At 39.0% G+C, this 17,589-nt stretch overlaps 2 protein-coding genes across 2 annotated transcripts in view; one reads left to right on the top strand and one right to left on the bottom strand.

Annotated features, from left to right (window-relative positions):
* The first annotated feature begins 442 nt into the window (after positions 1 to 442).
* Atoh7 (atonal bHLH transcription factor 7) lies at positions 443 to 901 on the top strand. The gene has a single exon (XM_076834126.1). The coding sequence runs from the start codon at positions 443 to 445 to the stop codon at positions 899 to 901; it is 459 nt and encodes a 152-aa protein (XP_076690241.1).
* Positions 902 to 7,172: 6,271 nt separating this feature from the next.
* The window catches only part of Mypn (myopalladin), a 99,867-nt gene continuing 89,450 nt past the window's right edge, over positions 7,173 to 17,589 (bottom strand). The window contains exon 21 of the mRNA XM_076834135.1: positions 7,173 to 16,568. Within this exon, the coding sequence (XP_076690250.1) occupies positions 16,399 to 16,568 (170 nt within the window). The 3' untranslated portion in view covers positions 7,173 to 16,398. The remainder of the gene's footprint in view (positions 16,569 to 17,589) is intronic.

Raw genomic sequence — 17,589 nt, 5'->3', positions numbered from 1 at the left:
AAATTCTCCTCGCTCAAAGATTCATCCCGCGCTCTCCGACAGCTACTGCTTGCGGTAAAAGCGCTCCTTCCTTAGCTGAGCTTCTGAAGAGATTTCATCTTCCTGGAAGCCAGCCTTGGCTTTTCTCAGAGGACTGCAAAGGCCTTCCCCGAACCAGCCACACTAAACTCTGCTGCAAGGTTTCCTTCTGTTTTTCAACTTCACGTTGGGAAAAAATGACTTTTTCTTGAGCCTCTCGATTCCCCCTACATTGGGGTAAGTGATCAGACAGCCTCAGGTCAATCAGCAGAACAGAAGGCCGAGCCCCGCACTCCCCACTGTGGACTGCTGGCACGTGAGTTATTTTGTTTGTGACTTATTTGCTAAGAAGCCGGGTAGACAAGTCCACGCACAGGTCCTGAGCCCGCGGCTGAGCTCCGCCCCTCCCACCTCGCGGCCGGGGATGAAGTCCTGCAAACCCTGTGGCCCGTCAGCGGGAGCACGCGCCGCGCCCCCGTGCGCGGGCGGTGCCGAGTGCGCGGGCACGTGTGCCGGAGCTGGACGGCTGGAGAGCGCGGCGCGCAGGCGCCTGGCGGCCAACGCGCGCGAGCGCCGTCGCATGCAGGGTCTCAACACAGCCTTCGACCGTCTGCGCAGGGTGGTACCCCAGTGGGGCCAGGATAAAAAACTGTCCAAGTACGAGACCCTACAGATGGCGCTGAGCTACATAATGGCACTGACCCGCATCCTGGCCGAGGCCGAGCGATTGGGCTCAGAGCGGGACTGGGTCAATCTCCACTGTGAGCACTTCAGCCACGACCACTACCTGCCTTTCGCAGGCGCAAAGCTGCCGGGCGAGAGCGAGCCGTACGGCCCGAGGCTCTTCGGCTTCCAGCCAGAGCCCTTCCAGATGGCCAGTTAGGGCGCGCGGCTCCGCGGGGGTGAAATGCCCAGGGATCCCGCTCCCCACCGCAGACTCCCCTCAGATAGCTGCAGTGTCTTTCGGTGGCCTAGGATTCTTCATATCAAATTAATAAACTTCCAGGTTACTTTCAATCGTATCATCACACCTACGGACGCAATCATTTTATTGCATCTTCCTTTTCTGTATTTTGTAGATTTCATTAATGAATCTTGTGAATTACATTGCTCTGATAATAATGCCCTATCCCCTTTCCTGGACTACTTTGAGGGGAAAACAAGCTTAACAGAAAATAGGATTAGCCTCTACTGCAATTTCAGTCCTCAGAGAAATAATCACCTTAAACTTTGTAAGTTTGTCGGGTTCGGGTGAAGTTACATGATGCGTTGCTTGTGTAGACTCAATACAGCTGCCCTCCCGTCGTGTAAATGCATTTATGCCCAGTGTATCGTGTGTGCATGCGTCAAATAGAATCAGACTTTCGCTTTTGGGTAGAGTTCTTGGGCATGGTTGCTTTGTATTTTTTAAACCTGTGTACACATTATTAAATATAGATTTTGTAAAATATAAATAATGGGGTTTGTTTTTCATGCCAAGCACTCTGCTAGTTGCCTAATATGTTGAGTGTTTCCCTGAATAAAGATGTGTAATGTTTAAATCTAAATCCCACAAATCAGCAAATGTGCTGTTTCCTAATACTTCGTCAAAATAGTCAAACTGATGAAAGTATAAGTAATTAATTTGAAAGTTTTCTCTGTTATCTTGGAAAAACATTTTTGGTGGCATTTAAAAAAAATTTAAATCGAAATAATATTTAGCTTTTAAATAACAAGACTTGTAGTTCCTCAATCTTATTTTTCTTACTAAGTTAATTACTAAATTCTTTCCAAATACCAAATATGTTTATTCCTAGATGTATGTAAGAATATATAATATATAGTACATGTACACACATAATGTAAATACATAAGAATATGTATTTGTATATATATTTCTACAATGAACACTGGGAGAAAAGTTGCTTGTAACCTGGTGCAGTGGCACAGACCTGTCATTCTAGCAATTCTGTAGGCTGAGGCAGGAGGATCCTAAATTTGAGGACAGTCTGACCAACTTAGGGAGACCCTGTCCCAAAATAAAAAATAAGCAGGGATAGGGATATAGCTCAGTGATAGAGTGCCCTGGGTTCAATCCCCAGTATCCTCCCCCACCAGCTAAAGAAAAGTTGCTTGTGGAAGTAATTTCTGAGTTACATCCCTAATCCTTCTTTTTTTTTTTTTTTTTTAATTTTGTGACAGAGTCTCACGAAGTTGCTGAGCCTGACCTTGAGGTTGCAGTCCTTCTGCCTCAGATGAATTATGGGGTGCACTACTATATCTGTGATTTTTTTTAATCAGTAAAAGTTTGAGTGATAAAGCCTTCACTACCATTATGGGTAATCAAAATGGGAGCAAAACAAATTAGGAAAATGAAAATCAAAATACACTGAGATTTAATCTCACTCAAGTCAGAATGACAGTCATCAAGAATACAAACAATGTCCATCCAGGCATAGTGGCCCAAGCCTGTAATCCCAGTGACTCAGAAAGGTGAGGCAGAAGGATTGCAAATTTGAGTCTAGTCTCAGAAATTTAGTGAGAACTTGTCTCAAAATTTAAAAAAAATTAATAATTTAAAAAAGGATTGGGGACGTGACTCAGTGGTTAAGCACCCCTAAGTTCAATTTAGTACCACCACTAACAACAAATATGAACAATCATAAATTCTGGGGAGGATGTGGAGAAAAAGGAACACTTTTACACCGTTGGTGGGATTGTAAATTAGTACAACTACTATGGAAATCAGTATGAAGATTCCTTAAAAGACTAGGAATGGAACCACTATAAGACCCAGCTATATCACTCCTCAGTATTTATCCTAAAGAACTGGTTATCATACTATAGTGATACATGCATACCCATGTATGGAACCAGCCTAAGTATCCATAAATGAATGAATGAATAAAACTCCATACACAGCCATAAAGAAAAATGAAATTAGGTCATTTGAAGGAAAGTGGATGGAACTTGAGACATTATGTTAAATGAAATAAGCCAAATTCAGGTCAAGGGATGTGTGTGTTTTCTTTCATAGTGAAGCTGGAGAGGAAAAAGGAAAAGAGAGGTGGGGTTTGGGGGATCTCATGGAAATGGAAGGAAGGTCATTAAAATAAAGGAAAGGAAACAGGAAGTGGGAGAAAGGAAGAGAAAGGGGAAATACTGGCGAATGATATTGGCCGAATTATATTATTATATTGTGTGTATGTATGAATATGTAACAACACATCTCATTATTATGTACAACTATAATGCACCAATAAAAAATGTGGGGGAAAGGAACAAAATAATGCACATAGTATTGTTTGAATTACTTTTATAAATTTGCTTAACCATTCATTCATTCATAAAGCAATCCTTCACGTAAAGAGTGACTTGTTGGTTAACTTATCACATGCATTTGGGTAAATGTCTTGCTCATAATTAGGAAAAGCAGAGCTCTAAGTTATATATGCATTTGGAATTTGTCACAAATCAACCAAAACAATTTTATCTTCCAAATCCTTCTATTATAGATTCCAAAACCCAAACTTACAGTCTCCTATCTGTAATCTTCTATAGAAAGCTTTCATCAAAATTATTTTCTTAGTTATACCTAGTTGTTAAAATCCATTTTGTAGGGCTATGGATGTAGTTTGGTGGTAGCTTACCTAGGATGTGAGGTTCTGGATTCAATTCCTGATATGCCCCCCCCCCAAAAAAAAAACAACTATTTGGTTTGTAATGTGGGAAAGAGACTTTAACTTACAAAATCACATGTGTTTCCCCAGGCATCCACAGGAAGACTGATGGTGAATTTCTTTTTCCACCTGATATCAGTTAATAGAAAACCAAGGAGCATTCAGAACTTCTTTCACTGCAGATTAAAGAGTTAAATATTTCACCTTCTTTTATCTGGAAGATGCTGTGTAGTGCAGCAGAAAAACAACACAGCTCTAGAAGTGACAACCCCAAGATATCTTTCCACTCTGCAGCCTGCATTGGAGTTGACAGCAAGACTCAAGGCAGTTGCCTAAGTCACTATCTGGGCACAACAGTCTGCTTGCTTAGACCTAAAAAGCTTCATTGATAACCTGAAGTTTGTGAAGTTTTAGAATAAAAAAACATTAGTGCTAAAAAAGTATGTTCCTTGGAGAAATTCTCATAAGCATTTTAAGATCGTTAGTCATTTTTCAGGTAGGGTGTCACATTTTCCTCTCTGGACCTTTTCCTTTTATATTTCCTCCTTAAGTAGCATCATCTACTCACAGGGAAATGGTTGGTTGCAGTTTTATGTTCACGATTGCCAAATACGTTCTCAAATTCCAAACTTTACAACTGGTTCATATCCAGCTGTCTTCTTTATTTCTCTAGTTGAATGATTAGTAGGCATTTCAAATTAACATGGCCCAAATTCAGACCTCATCAAAACTAGTTCTGGTTCAATATTTCCCATCTCAAAAAATGGTGCCTCCATCCATTCAGCTATTCTTTTACTCTCATACCTTATGAAAGGGAACCATACTTTTCATTATGTCTCTATGGATTCTAGTATAGGACCTTGGACAGAATAATTATTAAATAAATTTTTTATTTTTTGGCTATCAATTTAAAAACACTTTCTTAATGAAATAAAAAATTTAATTAAAATAATGAGATTCTAATCCCATAGTCTCTTTCCTCAACCTCACTTTCCCAAAAAATGGAAATTTGTCTCTCAAATATTATAGCTTTAGCTGTCTGCTTCTATGTTTTAGAAATTTCTAGAAGCAAGTTAGATCTTACCAAACTCCTAAACTTTCTACCCAATTGTATTGTTTGTTTTCCTGCAAGACACTGAAGGAAAAGTAAAATGATCAAAGTCAATGTTTGATAAAATCCCTTAAGCTGAATTTTGGGAGATTCATTTATGGTTCATAAATTAGTAGCTCAGATAAAGCATATAAAATCTTTTTCAAAGTCCAGATTCATGTTTTATTATACATAATAGAGTTTAGATTATCAAGCAATCCAAAAGTTGCCTCAGTTATTTTTAACTGACAGAAAGGGCATTCATTTATTTTTATACTGTTCACACTTGAAAATCCATTTTCTTTCTAGAAAAATATTTCAAAAATATTCTTGTACCTGGGCTCCCTTTTCTCACCAACAAATATTATTAAGTACCTATTCCTTCACATCTTATTCAATACTTTCCTTGCCTTTGGCAAGGCAGCCAAAAAGAACACACAAGCTCTAATCACTAAACCATTCTGACCAGAATATAAGTGAATCCTTCAATAGATTAGAATTAGTAATATGTGCTAGAAGAGATCCTAAGAGCAGGTATTAAATAATAAAGGAAGACCTGCCCCCAGGTAGGGTTTCAGTTTGACCAGCTATTATATAGGAACTCTCCTTGCATGCCATCTGAAGGTTGAGGTACCAAATCCCAAGGTCAGAATTCTTGAAGAACCATATAAAAGCCAAAGGAACTACCAAGATGGGAACAGCCAATTAACTTAGTGGCTTTCAATCCCAATTGCTCACTAAAAACACCTCAGGAGTCTTGGATACAGTATCCAAGCCTAGGGCCCCACTCCAAGAATTGATTTAACTTCTCCAGTGTGGGGCATAAGCACAGATCTTTAAATGCTCCCCTGGTGATTCTAATGGGCTGCCAAGATTGGAAAAATCACTTAATTAAACTAGATCTATGATTACACCATTAATTTCATTGTTCAAAACTGGTTGTGTTGACTTTCTATTTTTTGTAGATCTTAAAAGGAAATAGGCTATCTTTCTAAATCCAGTGCAGCCGGTTTCTTAGTTAACAAGGTGGCCTTTATACTAATAAGGATCTAAAATTTCTGCTCGTTACAGGCTAAATGGGATGTATTTGGGTTGTTCACAGAGATAAAGGATTCCACAATTATGGCTCAGTCCACTCAAATTTTTTCCTTGTTACAGTGAAAGCGAAGTTTTATTTTGGGGTTGGAATTTGACTAAAATATGCTCTCTGCCTAGGAGACACTGAAGATATTTCTTTTCTATACCTATGGGTAAAGAAATTTCAAAGTCCACATAAAACCATAAATACTGACCTGTCTTCTCACATGTATTCCTCTCCCCTTCTTTGGTCTTGAATATACTATGGAACAGAAACTTTAACAAGAATTTAATTGAGTTAACTTAGGACTTTGGGATTACCATTTCAAACTGATAGTGTCTCCTCAAATGCCCCCAAATGACTTAAAATAGCAGAGAATGCAAAACCAGAGACCAAAAGATATGCTCATTTTGGAGGGTCTTTATTTATCTGTTATCCTAAAGTCAATCAATTTCAGTGTAAAGTCGCTGACAGGCTGGCAGAAAACATTTCTAGGATTTGGAACAATATTATGGAGTAGTTCTGAGTGGGGAGAAAGAACTTACCCATCTCTTATACTAAGTATACTTGTTTACGTTCAATTTTTTTTTGTATATTATGAAATTCTAACATCTTAAAAACTTTTCTGATTGGAGAAAGACTGTCTCTCTCAGCGCTAGGCAATGCTAAGGGACAGAAAGGTCTCAAGATGTGCCTTTGATATGGACAGACTAACCAATACAGAGCCAAACCTTTCCATCTGCCACTATTGTATTGCCTTAATTATCTGAGGGCCAGGTACTGGGCATCTAGGGACCTCTCCTATAGCTTAGAGTCCTAAACAATTATTCAGTCCAGCCTTGACTTGCCTTTCTCGCAGAAACTCCAGTAAAGACCACATGGGGCTGGCGATGTCACTTAGTGGTAGAGCACTTGTTCAGCAAGCCAAAGGTCCTGGGTTAAGTCCCAACATCATTAAAAAAAAAAGGCTATGTGGTATAATAAATTTTGTTTTCCTCAGTCTCTCCTATACCTCCTCCCCCCCCATAATTATTTTTTAATTTGTTCTAATTAGTTATGCATGACAGTAGAATGCATTCTGACATATCATACATAAATGGAGTATAACTTCTCATTCTTCTGGTTGAACATGTTGTGGAGTTACACGGGTCATGTAATCATATATGCACATCGGGTAATTCCTGTGCCTCCTTTTGTGGCCACACCTGGCTGACCATCTGATGACAGAACAAAGAACCCTAAGTTGAAGACTAAAAACAAACCACCCAACAATTAATTGAGAATAAATAAAATTTTATTTAATGAATAAAGAAACAGTCCATCACATCCTCTAAATTGCCTTTAAAAACATCAAGATTAAATTAAATATGATTTTTGATTTTTCTTCTAATTGCAACATTTCCTAAGACGACACAACCCCAGCAAATCTTCAAGAAAGCATGGTGAGGGGAAGCAACAGGTGTCACAGAAATGATGTGGTCTACCAGAATACAGTACCATATACCTTCTGAGGAAGGTCACGACTTGTGCTCCCAAACATGTTGGCTTAAATGATCGCTTATTTTTCAGTTCCACAGAATGTCATAACATGCGTGATGCAGAGGAATAAGAATAAAAGCCTAGGTTGATTCATTACTAGTACTAGTGGCAAAATATACAGCTTACACAATCCACACCTTTCAAAACTGCTACCAGAGTTGCTTTTCCATTAAGAATTCAATAACCAAAAAAGTACTTTAGAAAATAAGTTGACTCAAGCTTCCTGGGAAGGAAGCATACCATATTTCTGAGAGTTGGAGGGCCTGGTGTGTCTTCAAGGGGAAAGAACTTATGCAAGGAGAGAAAGCAAAAGTGGTAAGAGGTGTCACTGATTCTGATTGAATTAAGTCGGCTGTGGGTGCTACAGGCTCTTCACTTGAAATGTGTATTTGTGTGTGGGTGTGCATGCACATGCATGCCATTTGTCAGTTTTTATGGGTTTGTATTAATATAGCTGAGAATGCAAAAAGCAGAGACCAAAAGTATGCTCATTTTGGAGGGTTCAAATCCACCTGTTTTTCTAAAGTCAGTTTGTTTCAGAATTAAGTCACTGACAGGTTGGCATGGATCGTTAGCATGAAGGTTAGGATTTGGAACAGTATTATGGAGTAGTCCTGTGCTGCTTAAACCAGAAGGGACTGCCTGTGGAATCACCATTTTTACTTGTTTCAATCACAGAAGCAGGAGTGGGCATTCTTCTAGGCCATTCTGCCTAGCTCAAATAAATTCTCCTGGAAGTCAGGCACGGTAGCACACGGTGTAATCCCAATGTAATCTCTGGAGGCTGAGGCAGGAAGATCACAAGTTCAAAGCCAGCCTCAGCAACTTAGTGAGGCCTTGAGCAACTTAGTGAGACCCTGTCCCAAAATAAAAAATAAAAAGGGCTGGGGAGGTGGCTCAGAGGTTAAGTACCCCTGGGTTCAATCCCTGGTGTATACACACACACACACACACACACACACACATACACACACACACAAAATCTCCTAGAATCTGTTTGCAAAAAACAAATAGGATATTTCTTAAATTCATTTGGTCTGCCTCCAGATTTATTTTTTTATTTTGTTGGTGGAGATTGAACCCAGGGCCTTGAGCATGCTAAGCACAGGCTCATCACTGAGCCACTACCTCAGCACCTATTTTTAAAATTTATTATTATTATTTTAATTTTTATACTACATACCACCTTGGAAGAAGAAAGTCCACAATTTTTTGTTACTCTTCTAAGGAAAAGCAAAGTTGGTGAGGGGGCAGGCAGGAAAGAAATGTGAATTTTAAAAACAGATCAACTATTTACTTTGGATTTTTTTTTGTTTGTTTTGACAGGATCTCACTAAATTGCCCAGCCTGGCCTCAAACTTGAGATCCTCCTCCCTCAGCCTGGGATTACAGGTGCACTCTAATTAGCCTGGCTGAGAAAGATATTTTTAACATTTTCCTTGGAATAAAAAAACCTGCTACCACAAGGTGGGGTGGCACACACCTGTAATCCCAGTGGTTTGGGAGGCTGAGGCAGGAGGATTTAGAGTTCAAAGCCAGCCTCCGCAAAATTGAGGCACTAAGCAACTCAGTGAGACCCTGTCTCTAAATAAAATACAAAATAGGGCTGGGGTTGTGGCTCAGTGGTAGAGTGCTTGCCTAGCACACATGAGGCACTAGGTTCTAAACCTCAGCACGACATAAAGATAAAATAAAGATATTATGTCCACCTACAACTAAAAAATGAATGTCTTAAAAAATAGGACTGGGGATGAGGTTCAGTGAAGGGGCACCCCACCAAACAAAAACAAAAAAAATTCTGGTACCCCTTTTTATTGGAGGGTCTCTAAAGTAAACCTTTCATAAGTATTTACTTATCCTACCTGCCATCCTGGGAAAGGCTCAAGTGTTTGGTTTACTTTACAGTTAAAGAAACAGAGACCCAAAGTTATAGTAAAATTAGGGAATGGATCTGAAATTCATTTTAATTATGAAAGTTCCCCTTAAAATTCACCTAAGAATTCTTAGAAATAAGGAGCTCCTATTATGCAAATTTTTATGTCTACAGGGAAGAAATGAAGGGAGAATCTTTGATCAAAGAAGCAAGGCCAAAGTTTGTAAAAAAAAAAAAAAGTGAAAATTAAGCAGAAAGAAGGATAAAGGATAAGGTATTTCTGAAGCCAAAATGCTGAAAGGATCAAACTTAATTTACCAATGTGTTAAAAAATACCATTGCATTTGAAGTTTTTTCATTTGAATACTTTCAGGATTTTTACTCTCCTTAAAATATACAGCAAAACCTCCCATACCGTGTACACATACACATTCAGTGATCTTTTGTAGTGACTACTTAGCCAATGTGAATACTTAGTTCACCGGATTCTTACACCCTAATTATGGCAAAATTACCAGAATCTATCTTTTGTTTCCAGATAACTCATTGAATCTCTGTAGAAACATCAAGTTCTTTGAAATTTTCTGAATATTGAGAAATTAGCTTTTATCATTCTAATCATCATAACATTATCTTCAAATATGAAGACAATGTATGCTTCTTGTAGTTATCAAACAATTTTTATTGTAATACAACTATACACATGTCTTCATTTCCAGTCTAAACTGGTCAAACCATCCCCATCTTTAAATCCCATTTTTTTGTGTTTCTGTTTCAATTAGAAAGCATTTAAGAATGAATGTTTATCTTAGAGAATTGAGGAACATTCTATGAGATGTCTTCTTCATGTGCTTAATATTTTAGAAAGACCAAAACACAATTATCTTTCTTTTACTGTAGAGTTATGTTATAGGTTATAACTCATGTAGTAATTTATATATTTTGATAGGGATAATTAAGAAAAAAATCACTTTTGTGCCAAATAAATTTGTACACTCAAAAATTGGTTTAGTCATTGTTGAAAAGTAATCTGTAAACTAGAACTATTTCCTACATTTTAAAGAAAAATGTCCATTCATTTCAGCCTTAATATATTTATCATTCAATAATATTGAGGTATTTTAATTTTTCTTATTAGGGAAACATTTTCTATGTTAAAATCTTCTAGCAAATTAGTGTTTATATGCCTCTTACACAGCAGGCTTTTTTTTTTTTTGCTTACTCTCGGCAGTTATGGCACAATTCTCAGAGGATTGGAAAGTGTGGTCTTTCTCTATTTCTTGCAATTTCAAGGCTATTGCTCTTCAGAGTTTGAAGTGGCTATTATTTACACTTAAAAAAAAAGGAGCTTGTTCATGGTTCTGTAATACTAAGTGTGCTAACTAATATAATTAGACAGAAATAAGAGGTGCACATATTTTTAACCAATATGCAATTTTTTTTGCACTACACAGATTTTTTAAAAACACGATATTAGCAACTTTTAAAGTATACTGATGACTATTGCATCGTCAAAGTTTTGAAAATGCTTGGCATTCTTCAAGCAGTGCCTCAGTAATTAACTCTTTAAATATTAATCCACTTAAAACATGAAAAGGCCATTAGTGGTGGGAATTACTTCAACAAGCTCTATCAAAATCTAGGTAACGGTTCATCTTACTGGTAAGGCACATTGATTTTCAGCTCAATCATTCTTGGAAATACTTTAAAGTTCCAGTTACCCAAGTACCCTGCAAGGAACCTTAAAAAAAGGCCATTAGGACTATATTTACTTATGCTATTTCTCCTGGCAGCTTTGTTTGCCACCAACTTATAAAAAGCCCATATGTAAACAGACTTAAGATCCCAGCTTGGAAGATAGATTGGGAGGATGTGTGGGAAAAGGGAGATGGGAAGAGACTATCATTAGCAAGAACAATTTAGGATCTGACTTAGTTTCCTCTCTCTCCCCTTACAGCCTGATTCTTTAAAAGCTCTGCCAGCAATTCTATCAATTTCTATTAAAAGTTCATGGGAGTGAGAAAATAACTGCTTCAAAAAATGCAGCACCTCTGTCAAGTAAAAGACTCTCAAGCATTCCAGAACCTATTCAGTTGGATGGCCTTTTTTTCCAAACACCATGCATGGAGCTAGACTTAGGTCACCGTGGAGCAGCAAACACGCTGGCAGACTTTGGGAAGGAGTGAGGAGATGGTTATAGCAGCAGATATTATAGAATGAGAGGTACAGGGGCCCTGAGGAGGAAAACAAAGAATGGGGGCTAGATGCAGAAAGGAGCATGAACACTCTTTAGCTTTGACATATCACAGACACGAAAAAGAAGGAAAAAGTCTTTTTTCTCTTACTGGCCACTTTGCCTGGATCTCAGTGCTTGGGTCCATAAACCAAATCTATTATTATAGATTCAGTCATGTTATTATAATTCAGTCATGAATGGACTTTTCTGGATTCACTTGGAAATCTAGTACTGGGTGATATGTATGTAGGGAAATATGAGTTTTGAACAACCAAATTACAAGTAAATTACTTATTTGAGGATTATCTAAATGGAACTGTCCTTACAAAAGTTGGCTTTTTTTTTTTTTTTTTTTGGTACTGGGGACTGAACTCAGGGGCGCTCGGCCACTGAGCCACATCCCCAGCCCTATTTTGTATTTTATTTAGAGACAGGATCTCACTTAGTTTAAGCTAGCTCTTTGAACTTGCAATTTTCTTGTCTCAGCCTCGAGGGCCACAGAGATTACAGGAGTGCACCACCACACCTGGCCAAGAGTTGACTTTTGACTTCTCTGGGAATGGTATGTGTCATCCAGAGCCCCAGGTTAACCCACTACTTGCCTCTTGACTATTTCATTTCTCCCTGGATGCCTACAAAAGTTAAGTGAAGGATAAAAAGAGAAGGATGCATTTAAACCAATTTCACTATTTGGAATTCTGATTCTCTTTCTATTTCCCTTTGATTCCCATTTCCATGACTAACCAAGGAATAAAGAGCTCTTCAGTTGCTTGCAGAGAAAGGTGAATATGGAATTGTGTGGCATTTTGAAACAAATGGCTAGGTGAAATTGCTCCAACTTTCCCTTTTTCCCTGCCCTAATTTTGAGCTTCCTCTGGGGGCTTCATGTATGCTGCATGTCTAATGAGGGAAGCACAAAATATCAGCGTCTAATATGATGAACTTTTTTGAAGGGGAGGTACCAGAAACTAAATCCAGGGGGCCTTAACCACTGAGCCATTTCCTCAGCCCTTTTTATATTTTATTTAGAGTCAGGGTCTTGCTGAGTTGCTAAGTTGCTGAGGCTGGCTTCGAACTCCTCCTGCCTCAGCCTCCCAAGCTGTTAGGATTCCAGGCATGCAGTTCCATATCCAGCATATGTACTTATTTCTATGTTCCAGGCACACACTGCATGTGCAACCAGGGCACAGTATATTCTGCACGAATATCAATCCTACAACTTTATGCTATCTATATTTCTTTGGATGTTTCTGAGACTAAATCATTGGAATAAGATGATGCTCCTCAACCTTGACTGCCCTTTGGAATCAACTGGGAAGCTTTATAAACTAAGATTGTCTTTGTCACAACCCCAGAGCTTATGACTTAATAAATTGGAGTGTGGGGATTTTTTAAAAGCACAACAGGAGATTCTGATTGTGCAGCCATGGTTAAAATCACTGCATATACTCAATCACTGTATGTAGAAACATACTGACTTTCATTGAATTTTAAATTTGAATTAGGTCAATCAATATTTATTGAGTGCCTACTCCATATATGGCACAAAGGCAAACTTCTGACACAGTCCATATCAATGAATAACTAAAATCTAGCACAAGCAAACAAAAGTGGGCTAGGGTCAGGGGAGAGAGCAGCAGGTGTCTAGAGTTTATGCTCTGTAGAAAACACTGTAGAAAGTAATCTCTTCCTCCAGACCCATGAAATTCACTACAAATTTTCAAAGAAATTATTCTGTTTGATTGGGGCATGGGAGTCAGAAAATATTTCACAGAGAAAGTGGCATTTGAGATGAACTTTATGGAACAGGTAGGATTTCCAGAGATGGAGACAGCCTCCAGGTAAAGGTCGGAGAGAGGCATGTGGATGGAAGGCAAAGTCTTGTGTGGTGTTGCCACTGTGCTGGGTGTTTTTTCTGAGTGGTGATGGGGTAAGCTTGAATACCCCGAGACAGAACAGCTGGTATCTACCTGAGTTGGCTCCAGGTAGCCATTGGGGATTTGAAAATTAGGGAATAATGTCAGTAGAGCAGGACTTTGGGGAGAATGAGGTGATGTTGGGGGCTGGGTTGGATTTGAGTAGGAAGAAGCCACAGTATTAGAGCCAAGAAGACCAGTTAGAAGTCTCTTATGGTTGAAGTTAGAAATATTGAGGGAAATTAAGATAGTAATGAAAGTTGGAACTGGGTGACTGTAGGGGAATGGAAAGGAAAGGCTGAAAATAAGATGAATAATAAATTAGGATGAATAGAATTTCCTGCTTGATTGGAAAAAGTAAGAAAAAAAACTTGAATGTTTCTTATTCTGATTGTGAGGAACGTGATGGTGTCATTACTAGAAATCATTAAGTTTGGTTGATGAATGGTTTATGAAAGGGAAGATAATGAATCTGATTTTGGTTATGTTGAAAGCAAACACGTGCAGTGGAACTAAAATTTCTATTTCAAATGACTCTCATTGTCATTGAATTCTAATAGAATTATGAAAGCAGGGCACTGAAGTGTTTAGCACAGTGGTTCTCAACAAAAGGGAAGCCGTTTGGGGTTGCTACTGCACCTAGGGTAGAAGCTAGGGATGCTACTAAGTATCCTCCAATCCATACATCAGTCCCCCTCCACAACGAATTATCAGGCCCCCAAGGTCAATACTACCCAGGTTGAGAAACCCTAATTTAATATAATTCAATAGCTCAAATTTCAGGAATTTTTAGGTTTGTTATATTTTGAGTGAGGCAGCGCCACCTAGTGGCCAATTACGATACTTATCCTAGATCTCTGTTGAACACAATCAAAGAGGACTGATAAAAAAATAATTCAGAAAGCTAAGACATATAGAGACGAATACCCGCGCCCCCCCATGGGAGAATGTCTAGGGCTTACAAAGGTGTATGCAATAGGGACATCAGGTGTACAATCTAGAAACAATCTCTGAGTCACAAAGTACTTCTTGGTTATGAGATTTCATAATAGAAGCCAATACAGAAATATTTTATGGGATATACAAGATGCATTCTATTCCATTAAAGTTCCTATATTTTACTACGGTTACTGCATAAATAAAAAAGGAAACAAAAACCTAATAGTTCTGCTGAACATAGTTGACTGAAATCTTCATTTCTTACAGATGCAGCTTATGGCATTTTTAAAATTAAGAAATAAAGACTAAAAAATAGAGAGTTTAAAAGTTATGAAAAAATAGGATGAAGAGAACTAGAAACTTTTGTTTGCTAAAGAATAGATCTTTGCCTCAGGAAACATCCATTCCCCATGCCTTAAACATTGCCCCTCCTACTAGATCACAGGGTCTCTGAGGGCAGGACTGTGTCTTATTTATATGTTTGCATCTGCATCTCCCATAGTATCTACCATGGTATCTTATATAGAGTAGACACACAAAAGATTTTTTTGAGTGAATGAATTTATTTTTATTCTGGAAATTTCTTGCCTTGGAGCAAAGAAAGTTTCAAGCCTTTCTAAGCAATTACTATCTCTAACTCACTTAAATAAGATGCCCGCAGAGGGGGCCTGACATAGAGAACACCAGAGATTTGAGCAAAGGGAATCAGTGGAAAATGTGCTGTGATGACCATTCCTTGGGCAGTTTTTGGACTGCTGTAGATTGTAGACTCCTGTGTCTAACAGATTTACTCATCCAGCAAGTATTTGTTGCATGTCTACTTTGGGCTAGGTACTTTTCTAGGCACTAGGGATATCACTGGGATCTTAAGTCTAAAAATTCCTTAAATTGAGAGGCAAATTTTGAATAGGTGGATTAGAATAAAGATGCAAATTCCCCTTTCCCTCCACTTTCCTGGTTAGTGTAATATTTTCTATGTAGAAAATGCCATTTGATCAACGATCTCAAAGCAGCTCACAGCTATTAAAGACCTCTCGTTCCACAACCACGTCTCGGCTACTGTAAATGGAAAGCCAGCACTCTCCCATCACTTCTTTTCTTGTCTGCATCTCTTCCTTCCTTATTGCCTTCGACACTTCCAGACTTTTGGGAGGGAGTAGGAACATACTGGATGCTCTTTTACAAGCAAATGATGAAGATGACTCTTGCACATTTTGCAAGTGGTAACTAAAGCTTGTAGTTTTTAAAGTGACCCTGCAGAAGTCTTTTTTCCCCCTTGATTGGTTTATTAACAACCTTTTAGTTTCAGAGTCTAGAGATGCAAAGTCAGAAAGAAGAAAAATCAATCACCATTTCAAACCAAATGGTGCAGACAGGCTGGTGGGTTCCTGTTTTGGCCACAGAATAAATGCACAGTGCAACACTGAGTGTTCAGGTGAATTTTTTTTTTCATGTCTCAAGCACCTTTTGGCACCTTATTATATGGCTCATGTACACCCAGGATATGCAAATCAAAAGTGTTTCACCACAGGTGATATTTGTATGATATGATCTCCTAATGCTAAGTGATTTAATGAGTTCATCAAAACGACTGCTATGAATGTAACTAATGAAAGGTGACAGCAACTTCCCCACTTTTTGATTGCTGGATGAATTAGTTATATTCTAAGGTCTCTACTGTGTAACTCCTCTCAGCCCAGGCATATGGCCCCTAATTTCTTCTAGTAGGACCTAAACATTCCTAACATAATGGGGACAGGGAGCATGCTAGCCTTTCCCCAAAGTAGTAGATGGCTGCAGTATGATATCTTTGGTTCATCTGTATTGCTCACTTTTTTGTTGGAATCTTTAAAAGGCAGAGCCCTACAGCTCCCCCAACTCCCTCATCTGAGACTGCAAGAGTCCCCAGCCAACTTATTCAAAGCACTTCTTACCACAGGTCCAACAGCATGTGTACTCACTCAAATCCTGTTGCTTAGAAACTGCTGTGACTTGCCCTTACTTCCCCCTCCACAGTCTGCCCCCTTACACAGCAGGCACCCAGACATCCTTAAAGTTCATCACTTTCCACTACACTCCGAGAAGAGCATGAATACACCATTGTGCTTTCCATGGAGGAAAAGGCAGAAAAAATGTCAAGTCCTTTACTGGTGAGAGATCCGTAGCGACTGCCACTGGGCCGGATGGACATGGGTGCTGGGATCTGCTGGTGCCACTGAGCTGGAAAATGGAGCAAATAATGTATTATGATCAAGGGCATGTAGTCTGGCAGGTACCCCACAGAGGTGCGTTCTGTCCTCACCCCAATGCTCCCTTTGAATTCTTGGTAAAGCATTTAAGGATATCTAGATCTGAATGATCTCATTTGTAAAAGAGAGCAATAAAACATTCCCTGCCATGAACAGGGAAATTGATATGGTGATCTCTTAAGAGTCTATTTCTACAACCTGTGATTCTCACTCAATGAGAGGTTAGAATTCCTGTAAGAAGGAAGAGTGGATGACTATGGTGATTTCTCAAAATTATCCCCTCTCACTGACAAGGCGTGGGGTCTGCTGGCAACTGTGTACAGGGGATTGTAGGCTCACAGAGGAGGGCACCTCATGAGGTAGAGGCAAGAAACTGTGGCTATAGAAGCCAAAAGATGGGTTCAACCCTGAGGGAAGTACCCATCCTACACCCGAACCACCCTAAACAGGCATTACCTATCTACCCACCCAGAACCCTAATCAGATTCAATGAGTTAAAGCAAGAAGACTAAAAAGTAGCTTATATGCAATCAAGCATGGTTCATGGACAAAAGAGAATTGATTTGAGTTTCCATATTCACCAGGTGCTATTCAAAGGAGACCTTGTTTTTAGCAGACTCCATCCTTAGGCTTGAACATGGCCTGAATAAAATACCTATCCCCACTGTGCAGTCTCTGCTATTATCTCTGATTCAGAAATTACCAAGTGTTGGGTACAGTGATGCATGCCTGTATTCCCAGCAGCTCAGGAGGCTGAGGCAGGAGGATTGCAAGTTCAAGACCATCCTCAGCAATTAAGTGAGACCCTGTCTTGAAATAAAAAAGGGCTGGGGATGGGCTGGGGTTGTAGCTCAGTGGTAGAGCACTTGCCTAGCATGTGTGAGGCACTGGGTTCAATTCTCAGCATCACATAAAAATAAATAAATAAAAATAAAGGCATTGTGTCCATCTACAACTAAAAAAATATTTTTAAAAAAGAAAAAAGCTAGGGA

Source organism: Callospermophilus lateralis, chromosome 15 (genome assembly GCF_048772815.1).
Source record: "Callospermophilus lateralis isolate mCalLat2 chromosome 15, mCalLat2.hap1, whole genome shotgun sequence".
Classification (NCBI taxonomy): domain Eukaryota; kingdom Metazoa; phylum Chordata; class Mammalia; order Rodentia; family Sciuridae; genus Callospermophilus; species Callospermophilus lateralis.
Note: the sequence above shows the minus strand (reverse complement) of the source record. Positions and strands in the feature narration are given on the sequence as shown.